Source organism: Eschrichtius robustus, chromosome 5 (genome assembly GCF_028021215.1).
Source record: "Eschrichtius robustus isolate mEscRob2 chromosome 5, mEscRob2.pri, whole genome shotgun sequence".
NCBI lineage: Eukaryota > Metazoa > Chordata > Mammalia > Artiodactyla > Eschrichtiidae > Eschrichtius > Eschrichtius robustus.
The window spans coordinates 89,411,398-89,427,232 of NC_090828.1; the positions used below are offsets into that span (position 1 = coordinate 89,411,398).

Below are 15,835 nucleotides of genomic sequence, written 5' to 3' on the forward strand. Positions count from 1 at the left end.
TTTTAAATGGAGAAATTAAGGATCAGAGTGACTGAGTTACTTACCCAAGTGTCAGAAACAAAATTTCAATCAAATAATACTACAGCTGCTTCATATGAAAAAGAAAAAACTATTAAGTCAAATGTCAAAAGGGAATGTTTTAGAAATGAGAAGGTTATTGAGGAAGAAAGTTTCCATGCTGGGTTAGATTTCAGGTGTAATATAACTTTTGAAAACCCACAACAAGACAAAAACCAGCCACAGACTATGATAAATAGAAAAGAGTAAATAGCTACTCTCTTTCCATTATGCCAGAGCAGGAAAGTGCTCAGTAAAATTAAGTGTCAATAAAGTAAAGACAAAAATGAAACTCTTTTCTAAGCATAGGCACAATTAACCTGTGAAAATTACTCATATTGGTTGGTAATGAAGCAGATAGCTTAGTGAAATTGAGAACATATCTGATTCACTATAATCAGATTTTCAGTTAGATCAAATCACACACTGTATTAGTCATCCTGAGTTAGGGCACATGCTGATTAGCAGAAAGGGTCACAAAAGAAAATTTTATTTTTTCCAAGGCCAGAGGGCCATGGTTAAAGAATATGATAATAGTCAATGTTTATGACATCTGCGTATGAGGGAAAATGTCATGTAGATTTCCCAGTAGCATGTGAATGTTCATCTCTGTGTCTGATGTACTACTATCTGTTGTTGTGTCTAGTAAGTGCCAGTTCTCTACCTCACACCCAGGAGGAAAAGAGACAGAGGCTTTCCTGGTTTTGAAAGAAGTTCACAGTAATTTCTCGTGCAATAGAGGGATAGAATTATACTTAGGATGTTGTGTACAGTTTGGAGGATGGTTTACAAGATGGCAAAAAGTGAGGAAAAGACTCACCATAGGAACAGTGCAGTTATAAAAATCTCTACGTTGGGGATCCTCTGACTTGGATTTTATCCCTATTCTACCACTGCTTATGTGGTAATAAACTATAAGCCTTCATTCTTAAGTGTTAGAGTTTCCCCTTCTGTAAAGATTTGAATTAGGGGAGCGCATATGATTATATATTTACAGTATTCCTTTGAATTATAACTGCCTGTATCTTAGAGGAGCCTGTAATAGCGTCCTTTTTAAAGTAAGTCTAGAATATACAGAAATATTTTAGTGTTTCTTTGAGATTCACTGTTCATGCAGTTCCATGATAAAAGCCTAGTCTGGGCTTTCAAAGGTGTGCTTCTGCTGGACCTGTTCAACTCTTGGCAAAAGGGCCTTCATATTATTTTGGTTATTCAGATTACATATTACATGTTTGAACATGCTTACTTTTAGAACGTATTACTAGATCATGTTACTTGATTTTTCTTCTGAACAGTCTATGAAACTGTATTTTTACTCTGAGAACTTATCTTTCACCATTTCTTTTTCTCATCACTTATATTTTCCTGTTTTTCTGCAGATCACTGTTTCAAATAAAATATCTCAAGAGAGGGCCTGGCATTCAAAACAAAATTGAAAAATATTCTATGGGATGATATTTGCAAAAATCACACTATAAAGGATTTATAGATCAGAATGTATTCCTTTTAAAATCATACTTTTTATTAAGTAGAAGGTAAGTAGTGGACACTAATGTAAAATTTCTTTCTTTCTTGTTTTTGGTTTTTGCAGATCTGGATAATGTGGAGGGCATTGCTGTGGACTGGATTGGAAATAACCTTTACTGGACAAATGATGGCCATAGGAAGACCATTAACGTGGCTAGGCTGGAAAAGGCTTCTCAGAGTCGGAAGACTCTCCTAGAGGGAGAAATGTCCCATCCCAGAGGGATTGTGGTGGATCCTGTTAATGGGTATGCAATATTTGATCAGCTTTATATAAGGAAAATTATATTAGATAAATTTGGTTTTTACATATTTAGTATTAGTAAGTTTTATTTAAATCCACATGTGCATTCACACATGAATGGCCTCACTGGGAAAAGTTATTCATTTAATGATTATCTCTCCTAGAGAATGTGCTAAATAAGCATGTCAAGATACATTGAACTGAAATAAACAGATTATTTGTATAGAGAATATATTTACTTGGTTTATTCAGACAAGCACCATAATTCTCCATTTTAGACAGCCTGACACCAAGATAAATAATCAATTCAACCAGCAAATCAATCAATTTAATTTTTTAAATTAAAGACTATTGAAGTTTAAAGTGTTCAAAACATAGCAAGTTTCCTCTTTTTGTACATTTACTGTGGGCCAGGCATTTTGTTAAATAGATTACCATGACCTATGTTGTGATTCTGCACAATAATACTTTGAATTAGTTGCTGTTCTCATTCTTGTTTTACAAAGAAGAAATTTGTAATGGACCTGCAAAAGACCATTTGATTATTAAGAACCTGGATAGATATTTAAATCCAAGCAACCTGTCTCCAAGACTTTACTCAGAGCCACTATACTCCACTACTTTTTTTTTTTTTTTTTTTTAACATCTTCTTGGAGTATAATTGCTTTACAGTGGGTGTGTTAGTTTCTGCTTTATAACAAAGTGAATCAGTTATACATATACATATGTCCCCATATCTCTTCCCTCTTGCATCTCCCTCCCTCCCACCCTCCCTATCCCATCCCTCTAGGTGGTCACAAAGCACCGAGCTGATCTCCCTGTGCTATGCGGCTGCTTCCCACTAGCTATCTATTTTATGTTTGGTAGTGTATATATGTCCATGCCACTCTCCACTACTTTTTACTAGTCTAGGTTGGTAACTGTATTTTTGGACATAACCATAGTTTCCATATAGTGACATCATTTTGTAGTATGTGCTACTTGTTTCAGGATGGATTATTTTGTGCAATTTTTGAGAATATGTTTTCCTTTGATTGTTATTCATAGCTATTACCTGAACACAAGCAATAATGTGCATATAGAAATATTAAAGAAATGTGAAAATTCCTAATAGAATCTCAGAATTAAATGAGTGGATTGCATATTCTACATGTACAGTTGTTGTATGTGGTTTTTATCCCCTCCGGGGCTTATATTTCACTGTTTCAAAATGGCACCACAAAATTAATATTTTTTTTTTAAATTAATATTTTTATACCTTACTATTGCATAGAAAAAAAATACTTAATTGAATAAGAAGCACATGACTCCCTTATAAACTGAGATCACCAGATTGCCGTTCCTAAAATTGTTTGTATTGAGAATAGCTCCAAATACAATCAGGGTGCTTCTTTCCAGGCTGACCTAATCAGTGGATGAACTCATTGCATGTTTTTTGTAAGGCATAATTATAAAGTAATTTTAGTGATTTTTTTATGTGTGGATTCTTTAAATTTCTATTTTATTCCTGGACTTTTAAACCAAGTCTTCTATTTGACCTTTAAACCGAGGCAATCTTAATTTTTAGAGAAAATATTTATTCCACGCTGTCTAAATCTCCGTGAAGCAAGATGTTTCAAATATATCTTAAAACAACATCTTACTTCTCAGTATTCTGTTAGAGGAAAATATTTTCCGATAGAGTCAAAGGGTCTTTGAGGTGCTTGGGGAGATGACATAAATGTGCAGGTCATAGAATTAGATGATTTGGAAGAAAATTTAGGGGCCACTAGACCCATCTCTCTCTTCAAATTCAGGAATCCACTTCAACACTTCCCTAAGAGGCAGGCATCCAATTTAGATTTGAAACCCACAGCATCTACATAGTTCAAAGTATCTGGGGACAAATCTGATTGATATGACATTTTTTCTTTTCATTAAGGCATCCCTATAGTACTTATCTCCCAACTAATCCTATATTTGCCTCTGATGTTGCAAAGAATGACTCTTCTACTTCTTCCATCAGATTTTTAAATATTATAGAATACTGCTATTATGCACCAACCTGAAAAAAAAAAACGCATGTGTGTACATATATATGTGGATATGTGTGTGTAGGTATACGTATATACACGTGTATATATGTATATATGCACATATTTTCCCCTAACAATACACAATGTCCAGAGCTCTGATTACGTATACAGTGGTTAACAAAGCAGGCATGGCCTTTACCCTCATGAAGCATCTTGTGTCATCTGAAAAGTAGGGAATGGGCAGATGCATCAATAAATAAGTACCAGATGAACAACGAATGTAATTTCTAGAGACCAAAGTGATGGAGTCAGACAAACAGGTTGATGTGAAGGCGACTGACAGAAACCTGTTTTAATAGGTTTGCTGAAAGGCCTCTTTAAGGAGGCATCATTTAAGCTGAGACTTAATTGTAAAGGAGGAACCAGCCATGGAGAGTGAGGAAAAGAGTTCAGATAAAGAAAATGGAACAACTGAAATCTTAAGTTGGGCAAAAGCTTTTCTGTCAGAGGAACTGAAATGAAGACGGGCTGGGTTATAGATGGCAAATGGGAAAGTGACTGAGGATGCAATTGGGAAAGAAAGCAGGGCCTCGCCCACTACCATGAGAGATTTGTACTTTGTCTTCAGTTTAAATGTAAAATAGAGAATTGATATAGTCAGATTTATGTTAAAAAACAACAACAACTAATCTTACTATTCTGTGGAGAATGGATTGGAAGGGAGTGGAAGTAGAAATGGAACCATGTGAATTTAATTGTCCAAATAATCATTTGACCCTAATATAAGTTTTTTAAAAGTGAAGAAGAAAGTTTAGTTTGGAAAACTCCATTTAAAATAGCATAATATAACTTTAATCAAAACATTTTTTGTAAAAACCTGGTTCATTGACATTTTTCTACCATAATACCTTTTTGCAGCTGTACACAGGAAAGCATCACAGATTTTCTCTGCCATAATAGCCTATTAACAAAAAGTACTCTTCAGAGCTATGGTTTTATCAAAAGCGTCATAACCAATTATAGAAATCAGGAAAGGGTAATTTTTCATTTATTTATTTATTAAAATATATTATTGAGTGACTACCATATAGATCAATAGAAATCAGTAAGACAGTGATTGTCTTCAAGGAGTTTATAATCTGGTGTGCTTGGTGTACACACACACACACACACACACACACACACACCCCACACACACTTTACCTATAAAATAAAATAGAATGAAATACATGCTCTTTGGGCATTCACTGAGGTTTTTAATTCAGAATTGAACTTTAGAGGATGGATAGAATTTCCAAATGAATAGGGTCCCAGGGACTTGGGGTGTGCAGTCATAAGGTTAGTCAATGTACTCTGAAGGGACAGTATGAATAATTGTTAGAGGCGAGGAAGCTAATGGCAGTTTTGAGGTGGGATGAGTTCATTAAGGCTAGAGCAGGGGACATTCGAAGGAACATAGCAGGAGGTGAGACTAGAAATATGCAGAAATCTTCAATGCTGTAAATAAAAGTTTTGACTTATTTTGCTGACATCAGAGTAATTGAAGGTTTTGAGGATAAAAATCACATTTTTTAATTCATGATTTAGGAAGACAAGTGAAAGCCATATGATAGCTCTATGAAAGACAATCCGTTGGGAGTTCCCTTTGAAAAGTGATGAAAGACAGACTGTAGCATTTGTAATAGCAACAGAAAAGTGGGACCTGAGAAAACAGACAGGAAAGAATAGGATTGGCAGGCCTCAAAAATTGTTGAAATGGGGATAAACCTGGAGGAGGAACCAATTATGGTGGACTGTTCCTCAAGGTGATAGCTACAGACGAACTCCCTCCTTTGCAATCATTTCAAATCTCATAATTTACATCAATAACTTAGAAAGCGACAGCTCCAGTTCTGATTTCTCAAAACATTATCTCCGAGAAAAGATGAGTCCAAAGCTAAGTGCATATTTCCCTCCAAACAGGATTTTCTATATCCCTCTCTCAATTAAGAGTACCACATCCTCTAGTTAACGGCTAGATATTGTGTCATCGATTCAATCAAGTTTTTTAAAAGTTATTTCACTTCCATGGCAGAAAATCTTAAGGACTTAAAAATTTCTGGGATTGACCCACCAGATAATACAATTTATATTGGGGGCATGATTAATATCAACAAAGCCAAGCTTAGTGCTACAGAGTACAAACATGAACGATAAATATTCCCTGCCCTCAATTACTTGAATTTTTAATTGGAATTATCAGACATGCAACGCCATCAAATTCAATACATGGCCTAAATGCAATAAATTCTATAAAATAACTAACAACTATCACTAGGAAACAAAAGAATGAGCTAATTTTGACAGAAAAGCTAGGGGCAGACTTCACTGAGAAATTGTATTTGAACAGGGCTTGAAAAATAGAGGTACAATTTTTCTTGTCATAGTAGAAGACCAGCTTAACCTAATTTTTATTTGGTGAATACCCCAAGTCCCACCTACAAAAATATTTATGTTTTCTCCTGCTTATTTCATAGGTTGCGTTTCCTATTTTGTATGTTTATGAATCATCATATTTGATAATAATTATAAGGCTTTCACAATATATCAATAACTTTTAATCAGCTGAGTTGATGATCACATATCTGGTCTCCATCAGATTGGCATCACTTATTTAAAATTTGTTTTTCTTATATTTTGTTTGACTAAAAATAGTCTCAGGTAGTGGATTGGATCACAAACAATTCTGTCTTCAAATAACAACACAATATAAAATATGTTTAGAATATCCAGAATTATCCCCTGTGTGTGTGTGTTTGCATGGACATATATATGTGATTCAGGTTAGAGAGTCACAGAAAAAAAGTGTTGCTATTATCAAGAGGAAAAGCTAGAGGGAAAGATAATTGCAATTTAACAAGTTATAACTTAGCAACAACAATACAACTGCATTGATTAACTGTGTTTAAGCTTTCAGAAATGGTATCAAGAGAGATGAAAAAGTTGTTATTTCTCTTTTACATAGCTGATTTATATAGTTGAAGTAGTTTTGCCTAACTAGCACAGGATTAGAGCAAATGGAATGAATCTTCTGTTTATTCTTAATTTGTCCCAGTAATAAACCCACTTGAAGAACAGGCATGATACAAGATAAGCATAGTACCATGTTTATTTCTAGCATTAGAATGTATTTGGACTTATTAAAATTCACCAATCTAAATATACTTCCTCAAGTCAAAAAAGGCATATCAACATAATTGTAAACTGTTCAGAGAATTTAAAAAGAGCTTAATTGGCATAAAAGAATGGCTGGTGTGTCACCTCCTCAGCTGTCCCAAATCTGCCTGTTTAGATCACAGTAGGATTTTTAGTCATGGATACAGATTTGTCCCAAATTACCTCAGAAATTCTTTAGGGTTCATAACAGATGGGAGGCAGAGGATCTAATAAGGGTACTTCCAGGGTTAGCAGCTTAGAACACTTTGAAGCTTTGTAAAGTCATATATGAGGTGACTGAATTAAAGCCTACACTTTAATTAGTAACTCAGGAACTTTCACATGACCCTAAGACAACACATGTGGAGGGTTTTAACCTTATTCATGAGGCAGTTGGAACATTAGCTCAAGGCCCCTTCTTCCACTGTTATAGCTTACACAAAAGGTTTGTTTTTAAAGGCAGATGCTTTTGTTTGAGACGGAAATTAAAGCTCAAAATCTCAAGGTCAGTCAGCCTACTGTTATTAAACTTACGTGCAGCTCAATCATCTTCTGTGGGTTTTAGGGTAATAATAAGCAGCAATAAAGCATAGATAATTTGCATCAGGAAGACAAATTAGACCTGGCCAAACAAACCCGGTATGACTGTGCCCTTTAGAACAGAGACAATCCAACTGCCTGCCTTAAAAAAAAAAAAAAAAAATTTATATGAGATTAAATAAAGTCTGGAGTAGATCATTAACTGTGCTCTCATTCTCATGCCAGTTAATCTGCTTTTTAAACACATAATTGATTATATGTTTTATCAAATGGACATTTAAAAATTGTTAGTAATGCCTCAAGAATCATTTCCCAAACTTTTGGTACCAACACCAAAGAGAATCAGTATTTGGCACTTGCTGTTAGGTTAATTAATAAAAGAGGCCAGTAAGTGCCATAGTGGTGGTCGTGGGTTTTCTGAAATGTGTCTAACTGGCTCCACTGAACAAATATTACCTTCCCTGAGTGCTTCGCAGCTGCCTCCTCTGGGCAGGTCAGCATTTAGGTAGGAGAACAAATCAGAATGTAACTACATTTTATGGAGGCGCCAAATCTCAGGAAGTGTCTGTCTATATGGTGGCTGGTTGAAATGACACGCGTGTGCTCTTGTTTTTAATGTCTTAGTTGGATGTATTGGACAGACTGGGAGGAAGATGAAATAGATGACAGCGTGGGAAGGATTGAGAAGGCCTGGATGGATGGCTTCAATCGGCAGATTTTTGTGACTTCAAAGATGCTGTGGCCAAACGGCTTAACTCTGGACTTTCACACCCACACATTATACTGGTGTGATGCCTATTATGATCATATTGAAAAAGTGTTTTTGAATGGAACTCACAGGAAGGTAAAAGACAAATGCTGCTGTTTTAACCCACAGGCTTCTGTCACAGAGCCTTGTTGTGTTGTGTTAAAAATACTTTCAAGTTTATTTTTACCCCTCTGCCAGTAGTCTCTGTGGGGTGGCTGAAGGAGGCTGAGCATTAAGTAGTGCAGCTGGCACTTGCCTCCGGGAGACCAGGCCCAGCTCACTGTGGCATGCCAGGGTTTGTGGGATTTTTCAGAGACGCTCTCAGCATATCAGAGCTGTTTGAAAATGCAGTTTTTCTACATTACTGATGTTTGCTAGGACCAAGCACCCCAACTCGGTTCAAATATCTTCAATATTTGCACCTGAAATGTAACCTATGTATTATGACAAAGTAATTAGAATTCATTTATTCAAATAAAGAACTTCATGACATTGGAACTAAAACACAAGAGTGGACTGAACTTCACGCTTATGGGTGTGAATAAATATTAACATCTTCTTGCCTCTTTTGGTAGAATCGTCGCAAAATGATTTTGCATTTCTTCAGTGAGATTGAGAATGAAGTTGACTGTGTTGGCAAAATATCACCTCTGTATTCTGTCTTATAATCACCTAAGCACATATAACATTATGAACTGGCTTCGACTATTTAGAAAAATGGAATATGAGAAAGTACCAAAACGCTTCCTTTGACAATACACTTTCTTCTTTTTTGGAAAGGAAGATTGCACAATTGGCCAAGCCCATTTATTAAGTATTCTCTTTGAGAAATATAATGTACTAATCAGTTAAGACCATTTCAGTTGTTGGTTAACTCTAACAGTGAGTGCTTTAAATGTCTTTCCCCAAATAAGTAAAATTGATTTACATTTAACCTAATGTCGCATACTTAAGGGGTGTTACAAAATATTTATGATCCCTCTGAAGATGTTGATATGTACACAATATACATAGCACTTTATTAGCCAGCATATTTTAGCCTACATGGAAGTGAGCAAAGAAAAATAAGAAACTCTCTCAATTATTCAACATATGAAAATTTGGTATGAAGAGTTCAGATAAAAGGAGCAAAATTTCAGTTTCTAACCCTATATTATTTGGATAACTTGCTCAATCCTCTCATATTAGATGAATTGAGTCCAAAAGGCTATTTCATATTGTATACAGTATCATTTTACAAATTGTGAAAGACGAAAAAGTATTATTATTATGGGAGGTATGATTCCTATTCTCTTCTACAACCCTACATGCAAAACAGAACTTATCACAGGATTGCTCCACTGTGTAGTTTAAACAACCACAAAATACACGGGAATGTAAAGAATATATCAAGAGAAGCAGAATTAAAATTAGCCAGGAGTCTTGTATATCTGTTTACTACCAATAAGTGTTTCTATGTTCAAAATTAAAATTTTACCTTCCTCCCTGTCATTGCCTAGATTTCTTCAATTTGCATTAATCCAACTGAATAGAGGGGTTCCTTCCACTCCCAGTGTTGTTAGACCATGTTGTATCCCTTGGCTATTGGATGAGCAATACTGCAATATACATAATGCCACTAATTACTCAGATCAATTTCTGTGCCAGAATATGATACCGGAGTATCATAAAGAAAAGAGATAGGGAAGAGTATCAGGCAAGGTCATTTTAATGTTTGCATTTCTTGACCATACGTATAATGCCATGTATGAGAGAATTGAAATGGATGAAATGTAAATGGTCTCCTTCAAATAACATGTCCTAAAAACAGAAAAATATGCTCACATTGTGAAATCCATTTTTTCAAATACACTGAAAGAAACTAAGTTATTAGTTAGATCATTATCTGTTCTACTTATTTGAATATCAGCTTCTCTGAATATTTGGTTATGTTTCTAAAGGTCAGGTCTGATTTTTCACAGTGTGTTTATATTTTACAGATTGTTTACAGTGGGAAAGAGTTGAACCATCCTTTTGGACTGTCACATCATGGGAATTATGTGTTCTGGACTGATTATATGAATGGTTCCATTTTTCAACTAGATTTGATAACGAATGAAGTGACATTACTGAGGCGTGAAAGACCACCCCTGTTTGGGCTTCAGATTTATGATCCTCAAAAGCAACAAGGTATTAAAAACCAGATAAAATTGCTTCTGAGTTTCACATATAATAATACTTCAAGAAGTTGCATAAAGACTTTATTTTGACAGTGTTGCTGAAGTTTTATGATAAAAGGTGTCTAGTCACTCCAGAGTCACTCAAATCTTAGACTTTGTTACCATAAAAATTTATTATTTATTGTTCAAAATATCCTGAGTGAGTAACTTTGGGAATTCTATTTAAGTGAAGTTCAAGGTTTTCTCCAAATACTTCCTTTTTCATGTCATCTTCACTGGAAAAGGCTGTTATTTAAAGTAAAAAATCCTCAGTGTTTTCAAAGAGTCAGTATTGCGAGCAGTGGAAAAACTTTCAGTGTGAAAGGAACATTATGGGAAAATGTTAAAAAATACATTATACAAGGAAAATAGTATTTTTTAAAGTATCTTAGTATATTTATCTGATTAATTTCATATACATTTAAGGAACATTTAATTATTTTAGATGTTATGAAAGTGAAATAATCTACCATGATATTCGTGTCTTATTAAAATCAGATAATATTCTTGTATCTTTTTATCTACATGAGTTATTAATATTTATTAGGCCATCCACAAACAGCATGACTCAGAACTTAGGTAACAAACAAAAAAAAAGTTTAGTGAATTATGTGGTAGATTTTTGGTTATGAATCTAAATAGTCACTGTTCCTTTTTTTAATACGGATATCCTTGCGAAAATTTAATGAACATTAAATTTTTTCAGCGTGTATGTTGTCAGTAGGAAGTTACCTAAGAACAAGAGTTTTTCTGAAGATATTTCGGCTTAATCAGAGATTTTAAAAGCAAAGTATCTTATTCAAGGGCTTCACTTTTTTCTACTGTATTGAAATTGCCTCACTGGGATAGAACTGCAATTTTATAAAATAATGGAAGTACATAAACTAAGAAGTTCCAATAGCTAATAAAAGATAAAATTGTCTTTAAAAAGAATAAAAATTAATTATTTGAGATAGTATAAGTTATAGTTGTGGACAAGAAATGAAGAATAGAGGCAGTTGCCTGGATAGATCAAATGGTGATATTTTCTATTCACGTCAGCTGCCCCACCACAATCGTAGTTTCTCTAAGATGAACTGGAGACAACATTATGAAGAGCAACAACCTTCCTCACCTGCTGCAGGCTCTTGTTTGCAGGACTGCTGTTCCCTCTAATTTTACGGTCACTAGTTTTCTGGATTTCATTATACTAATTTTCTGGATTTCATTATACTGTATATCAGCATACAATCACATTTCCTGTTTCCATTTTCTTTAAAAATTGTTCATCTTGAATGTCGTCGCTGAACTCCCCTCTGCCAAATTGCAGGACATTTTCACAGTCTTCATGTTCTTTAAAATTCTAGTTGCTTTAAAGAGTTCATTGATAAAATGCAACACATGGGATGAGAAATGCCTTGACTTACTGTAAAATGGACTTGCCCTTGGATACAAGTCCTAACATTTTCTTCATCTGAAAATCAGGACCCGCCATGAAAGATTTAACAAAGATAAGAGATGTTTTCTTTATAAAATTCTTGTAAGGATTATGTACATATTTGTTATATAAGAGCAAGACTTAGAACAGTGCCTGGCACACATTTTATATTAATCAATTTACCCCTACCATTTCTTCATCAAGAGTCATATATTTTTGAGTTTCCTTCCATATAAACATTTTAAATAAATATCCAAAGGAGTAGTGTGTCAAAAACATAGCAACAAAGGGCATGCCTCTGATAGGAATATGAGGAACGTATTCCTATATTCATGAAGAATATATCTGGGGTCTCAGACAGTGCCATTGACATAATTGTTCAGTGCTATCCCTTGGATGGATGAGGTTCTTTTAAAAATGCCTATTGATTTCTATTATACATATGAGAAATCCAAGAGTAAGGCAGATGTAGCCATTCTCCTCAGAAGGCAAAGAGCCAGGGATAAACTGGGATTCCAATTCAAGTTTGTCTGACCACAAAGTAGCTTTATATGATTAATTTATGTAGCTGTTTTTATTTATGAAAATTATATAACTATTATACATTTAGATAGGAGAAAGGAACATGTGTTTTTTCGTCATTGTAGTTTTATCATTAAAAATTTTGCATTCAGTTAAACATTTTTTTAATAGAAAGAGTCCCTTGACTACCTTTATAGAACCCAGGATTCAAAGATCTTAGATTACAAAGCAGTGGTATAACAGATACACCTTTAAATAGATATATCTTTAAATAATCTACCTTGAAATGCAAAGTATGTAGACAGAGTTTATATGTATTCTTACTCGCATACAAACAAGGAAATCCACTTTATCTTGTTACAACAGATATATCTATTCTCACATTTGTACCTTGTTTCTACACCCACAAATGACTGTTTCTGTCATTCAACTTGTTAACTAGAAGTTTCATTCATTCAGTTATTAATCAATTCAGCTAATGTTTATCAAACACACAGTCTGTGGCAGCCACTCTAAGGGGCAGAATAATCCTACTTCTCCAAAATATAAAATTGGGGAAAAAAAGACAACGTTTTTGGCCCTGACAGACGCTATCTTTACCTTAATTTTAAAAACTACTCCTCCTTTGTTTTCCTTGCATATTTCATTTGTAAAAAAGTGTCTGCTGCCAAAGTGACGTAATCTAGAATTTTATTTTGTTGTTTTTAGTTTGTTATTTTTCTGTCCCTTATTGAGCTAATTTTACTTTGTCATGCACAAACAAGTTAGAGTATAAGAGCATAAATTTTAAAGAAAAATTCTTGTTTCTATTTATTTAGAAATAATATGATCATTAGTATTATTACCTAGAAATAAATAATAATTCTTGTTCTAAATCCTTATTTTTTTAAGGATTATTTCTTTTTTCTAAATATTAGAGAAGTCATTTAAATCCTTAGGTCTTTAGCAGTTTCACCCACAAATGAGACGAAACCTACCTTTATAATTTTATTATAAAAATTGAATTAAAATTAATGTGTATGTAACCCTGGGATTGATGCATTATGGATTTTCAATAATGAAAGCCATCAATATGTTAATGAACTCTTTTATTGATATTTATGTGTAAATATTTTAATGCTGTTCATAGTCAGTCATATTTTTTTCACTATACAGTTTAATCCTGTACATAAAGTGCATAATATAGACAGAACACCTAAGCATCCTATGAAGTATTACATCTTTATTCCATGGTCATGGACTAAACACGGCTAAATCTGGAAGCTGCTTAAAAATATTCTGCATTCCCTATTGGAAAAAGCCTGAACTAAACTTAATTATTTTCTGAGTTCAGAAATTGATGGTATAGCTTCAATTGTTAGCTTCCTTAGCTCTCAAGTGTATTTTTTTGTCTTTTAGTTTTTCTATACATAGCAAATTGAATTTACTTCTCAGAATAATGAAAAAAACTATTATATAATTTAGATCATTTCTTCTGATCTGTGGCCACACAATGATAATCTATGGGAGTGAGTTAAATATTTATTGCGTATAGCGATATTTTGAGCTTTTTAACTCATTTATTAATACTCTCTGCTTAACAAATCTAATCCCTGAGACCCAAAGTATAATAACCTGGTCTGTCGCTTTAGTCACATTTTTGGCACTTGCACTTTAACTGCCAATACAGTTTTAACCATTGTATTATTTTATTATCTGTGGCCCAGTAATTAAAAGCTCTTCATTTTTAATGTTTGAGTAAGATATTCTGCTATAATCAAAATGTTATTTATTGATACCTTGGAAAATACAACATAGTATAAAATGATCCTGGCATTTGCACTGCCAGATGGAGTGCTGGTCTATACATATATAGCGCAGAAAATATACTTTCTTCCTTGCCTTTCCAACTTGTAGGAGTAAATGGCATCCAAATGGTGACTACCTGAATTTTAGTTACTTTTACCTACACCTTTATAAAACAGATTCTCCAGCCTCTTTAAAAATTTACCTCAGTTTTATCTGAGTGTCCAAGAGTGTCTCACATATGTTCATGAATAATACCTTTATGAATTTTCCCTCAGGCCTACTTTACTGATAGCAACTGCATGCCTCATCAGTGCCTCTGCGGTTTAGGTCCACTGGGACAACACTTTACCCTTGTGTCCTGTACACTCTCCTGGTACCAGCAAGGCTGCTCATTTTTCAGGCTTCACAGATAGCCTGCATTCCTTGTATTCCCCAATGCACTCACATGCCAATGTACTCCTTGCAGAAGAGGAGGGAAAATCCCACCCGTTTCCCCAGTGTTTGCTTTCTGTTTACTTGGGATCCAAAGGCACATTCCACGTGCCGGTGGACTACTTTCTAAAGAGCTCAAACTTGCATACCCTGGGCCCATTCTAGGAAATTGTCCTGGACAGACACCATTCTGTCCACTTTATCCTTTTCTCTCCTGTTACCTCTCTGCACACAAACCCCTATCTCTTCTAACCAACATGTAAATTCCTCTTATCTACCAATGCATCATATATTTTCAAACATTTTAAAATCTCATTTAGGATTCAGCAGGAATCTTTATTACATTAATAAATAGGTACTATTTGTGGTATATATGTGTGTGTGTGTGTGTGTGTGTACATTTTTACGCCTATGTACATCTCCTGGAAAGAACATGGGCCTGAACCAGCTAACCTTGTATGGAATCAGAGTTCTCTGTCATATTTTCTTCCCTCCTCTTTCAGGTGACAACATGTGCCGAGTAAATAACGGAGGCTGTAGTACATTGTGCTTGGCCATTCCAGGAGGCCGAGTATGTGCTTGTGCTGATAATCAACTTTTAGATGAAAATTGGACCACTTGCACATGTAAGTGTCTTTTCATGTTACACTCATTGTTTATAGGTGTCTTTCTGAGGTACAGAAGCAGATGAAACCAAAGGAATTAAAATCAAACTTGAAAAGAGAAATTCAGGTAATGACTTAGGTATAATTCTTTTTAGACTATAAATAATCAATGGAATTAATATCTAATACACAGATGAATAATGATAATGATGAAGTTTCGCTGAGTATCTTGTCACTGCTGCATCTAGTTTAGTGAAAATTATAAATAAGTATATGCCACAGAAGAAAATATTTCTTGAAATTAAGGAACCTCACCATCAGTAGTTGTAAGGAGAAATGCATAGTTCTTGGTTACATCGATATTTATTACTTTAAATAGCATAGTAAGCTCAGTTATCTATACTTGGTGGTGAAGAGCAAGAAAGGAGGCAAAAAGAGACTTCCGGGGAATTTCTACACTTTATCAAAATAGGGAATTAACTGAATTGCTTGACCTGGATTAAAAGCACTTTATTAACTTTCGCTGACCTTCCTCAATTTACTGCATCTT

General features: G+C 34.3%; 1 protein-coding gene across 1 annotated transcript in view; it reads left to right on the top strand.

The window, feature by feature from the left end:
* The window catches only part of LRP1B (LDL receptor related protein 1B), a 1,676,205-nt gene that overhangs the window by 889,145 nt on the left and 771,225 nt on the right, over positions 1-15,835 (top strand). The window contains exons 13-16 of the mRNA XM_068543688.1: positions 1,649-1,829; positions 8,200-8,419; positions 10,303-10,492; positions 15,184-15,306. Coding sequence (XP_068399789.1) covers positions 1,649-1,829; positions 8,200-8,419; positions 10,303-10,492; positions 15,184-15,306 — 714 coding nt within the window. The remainder of the gene's footprint in view (positions 1-1,648; positions 1,830-8,199; positions 8,420-10,302; positions 10,493-15,183; positions 15,307-15,835) is intronic.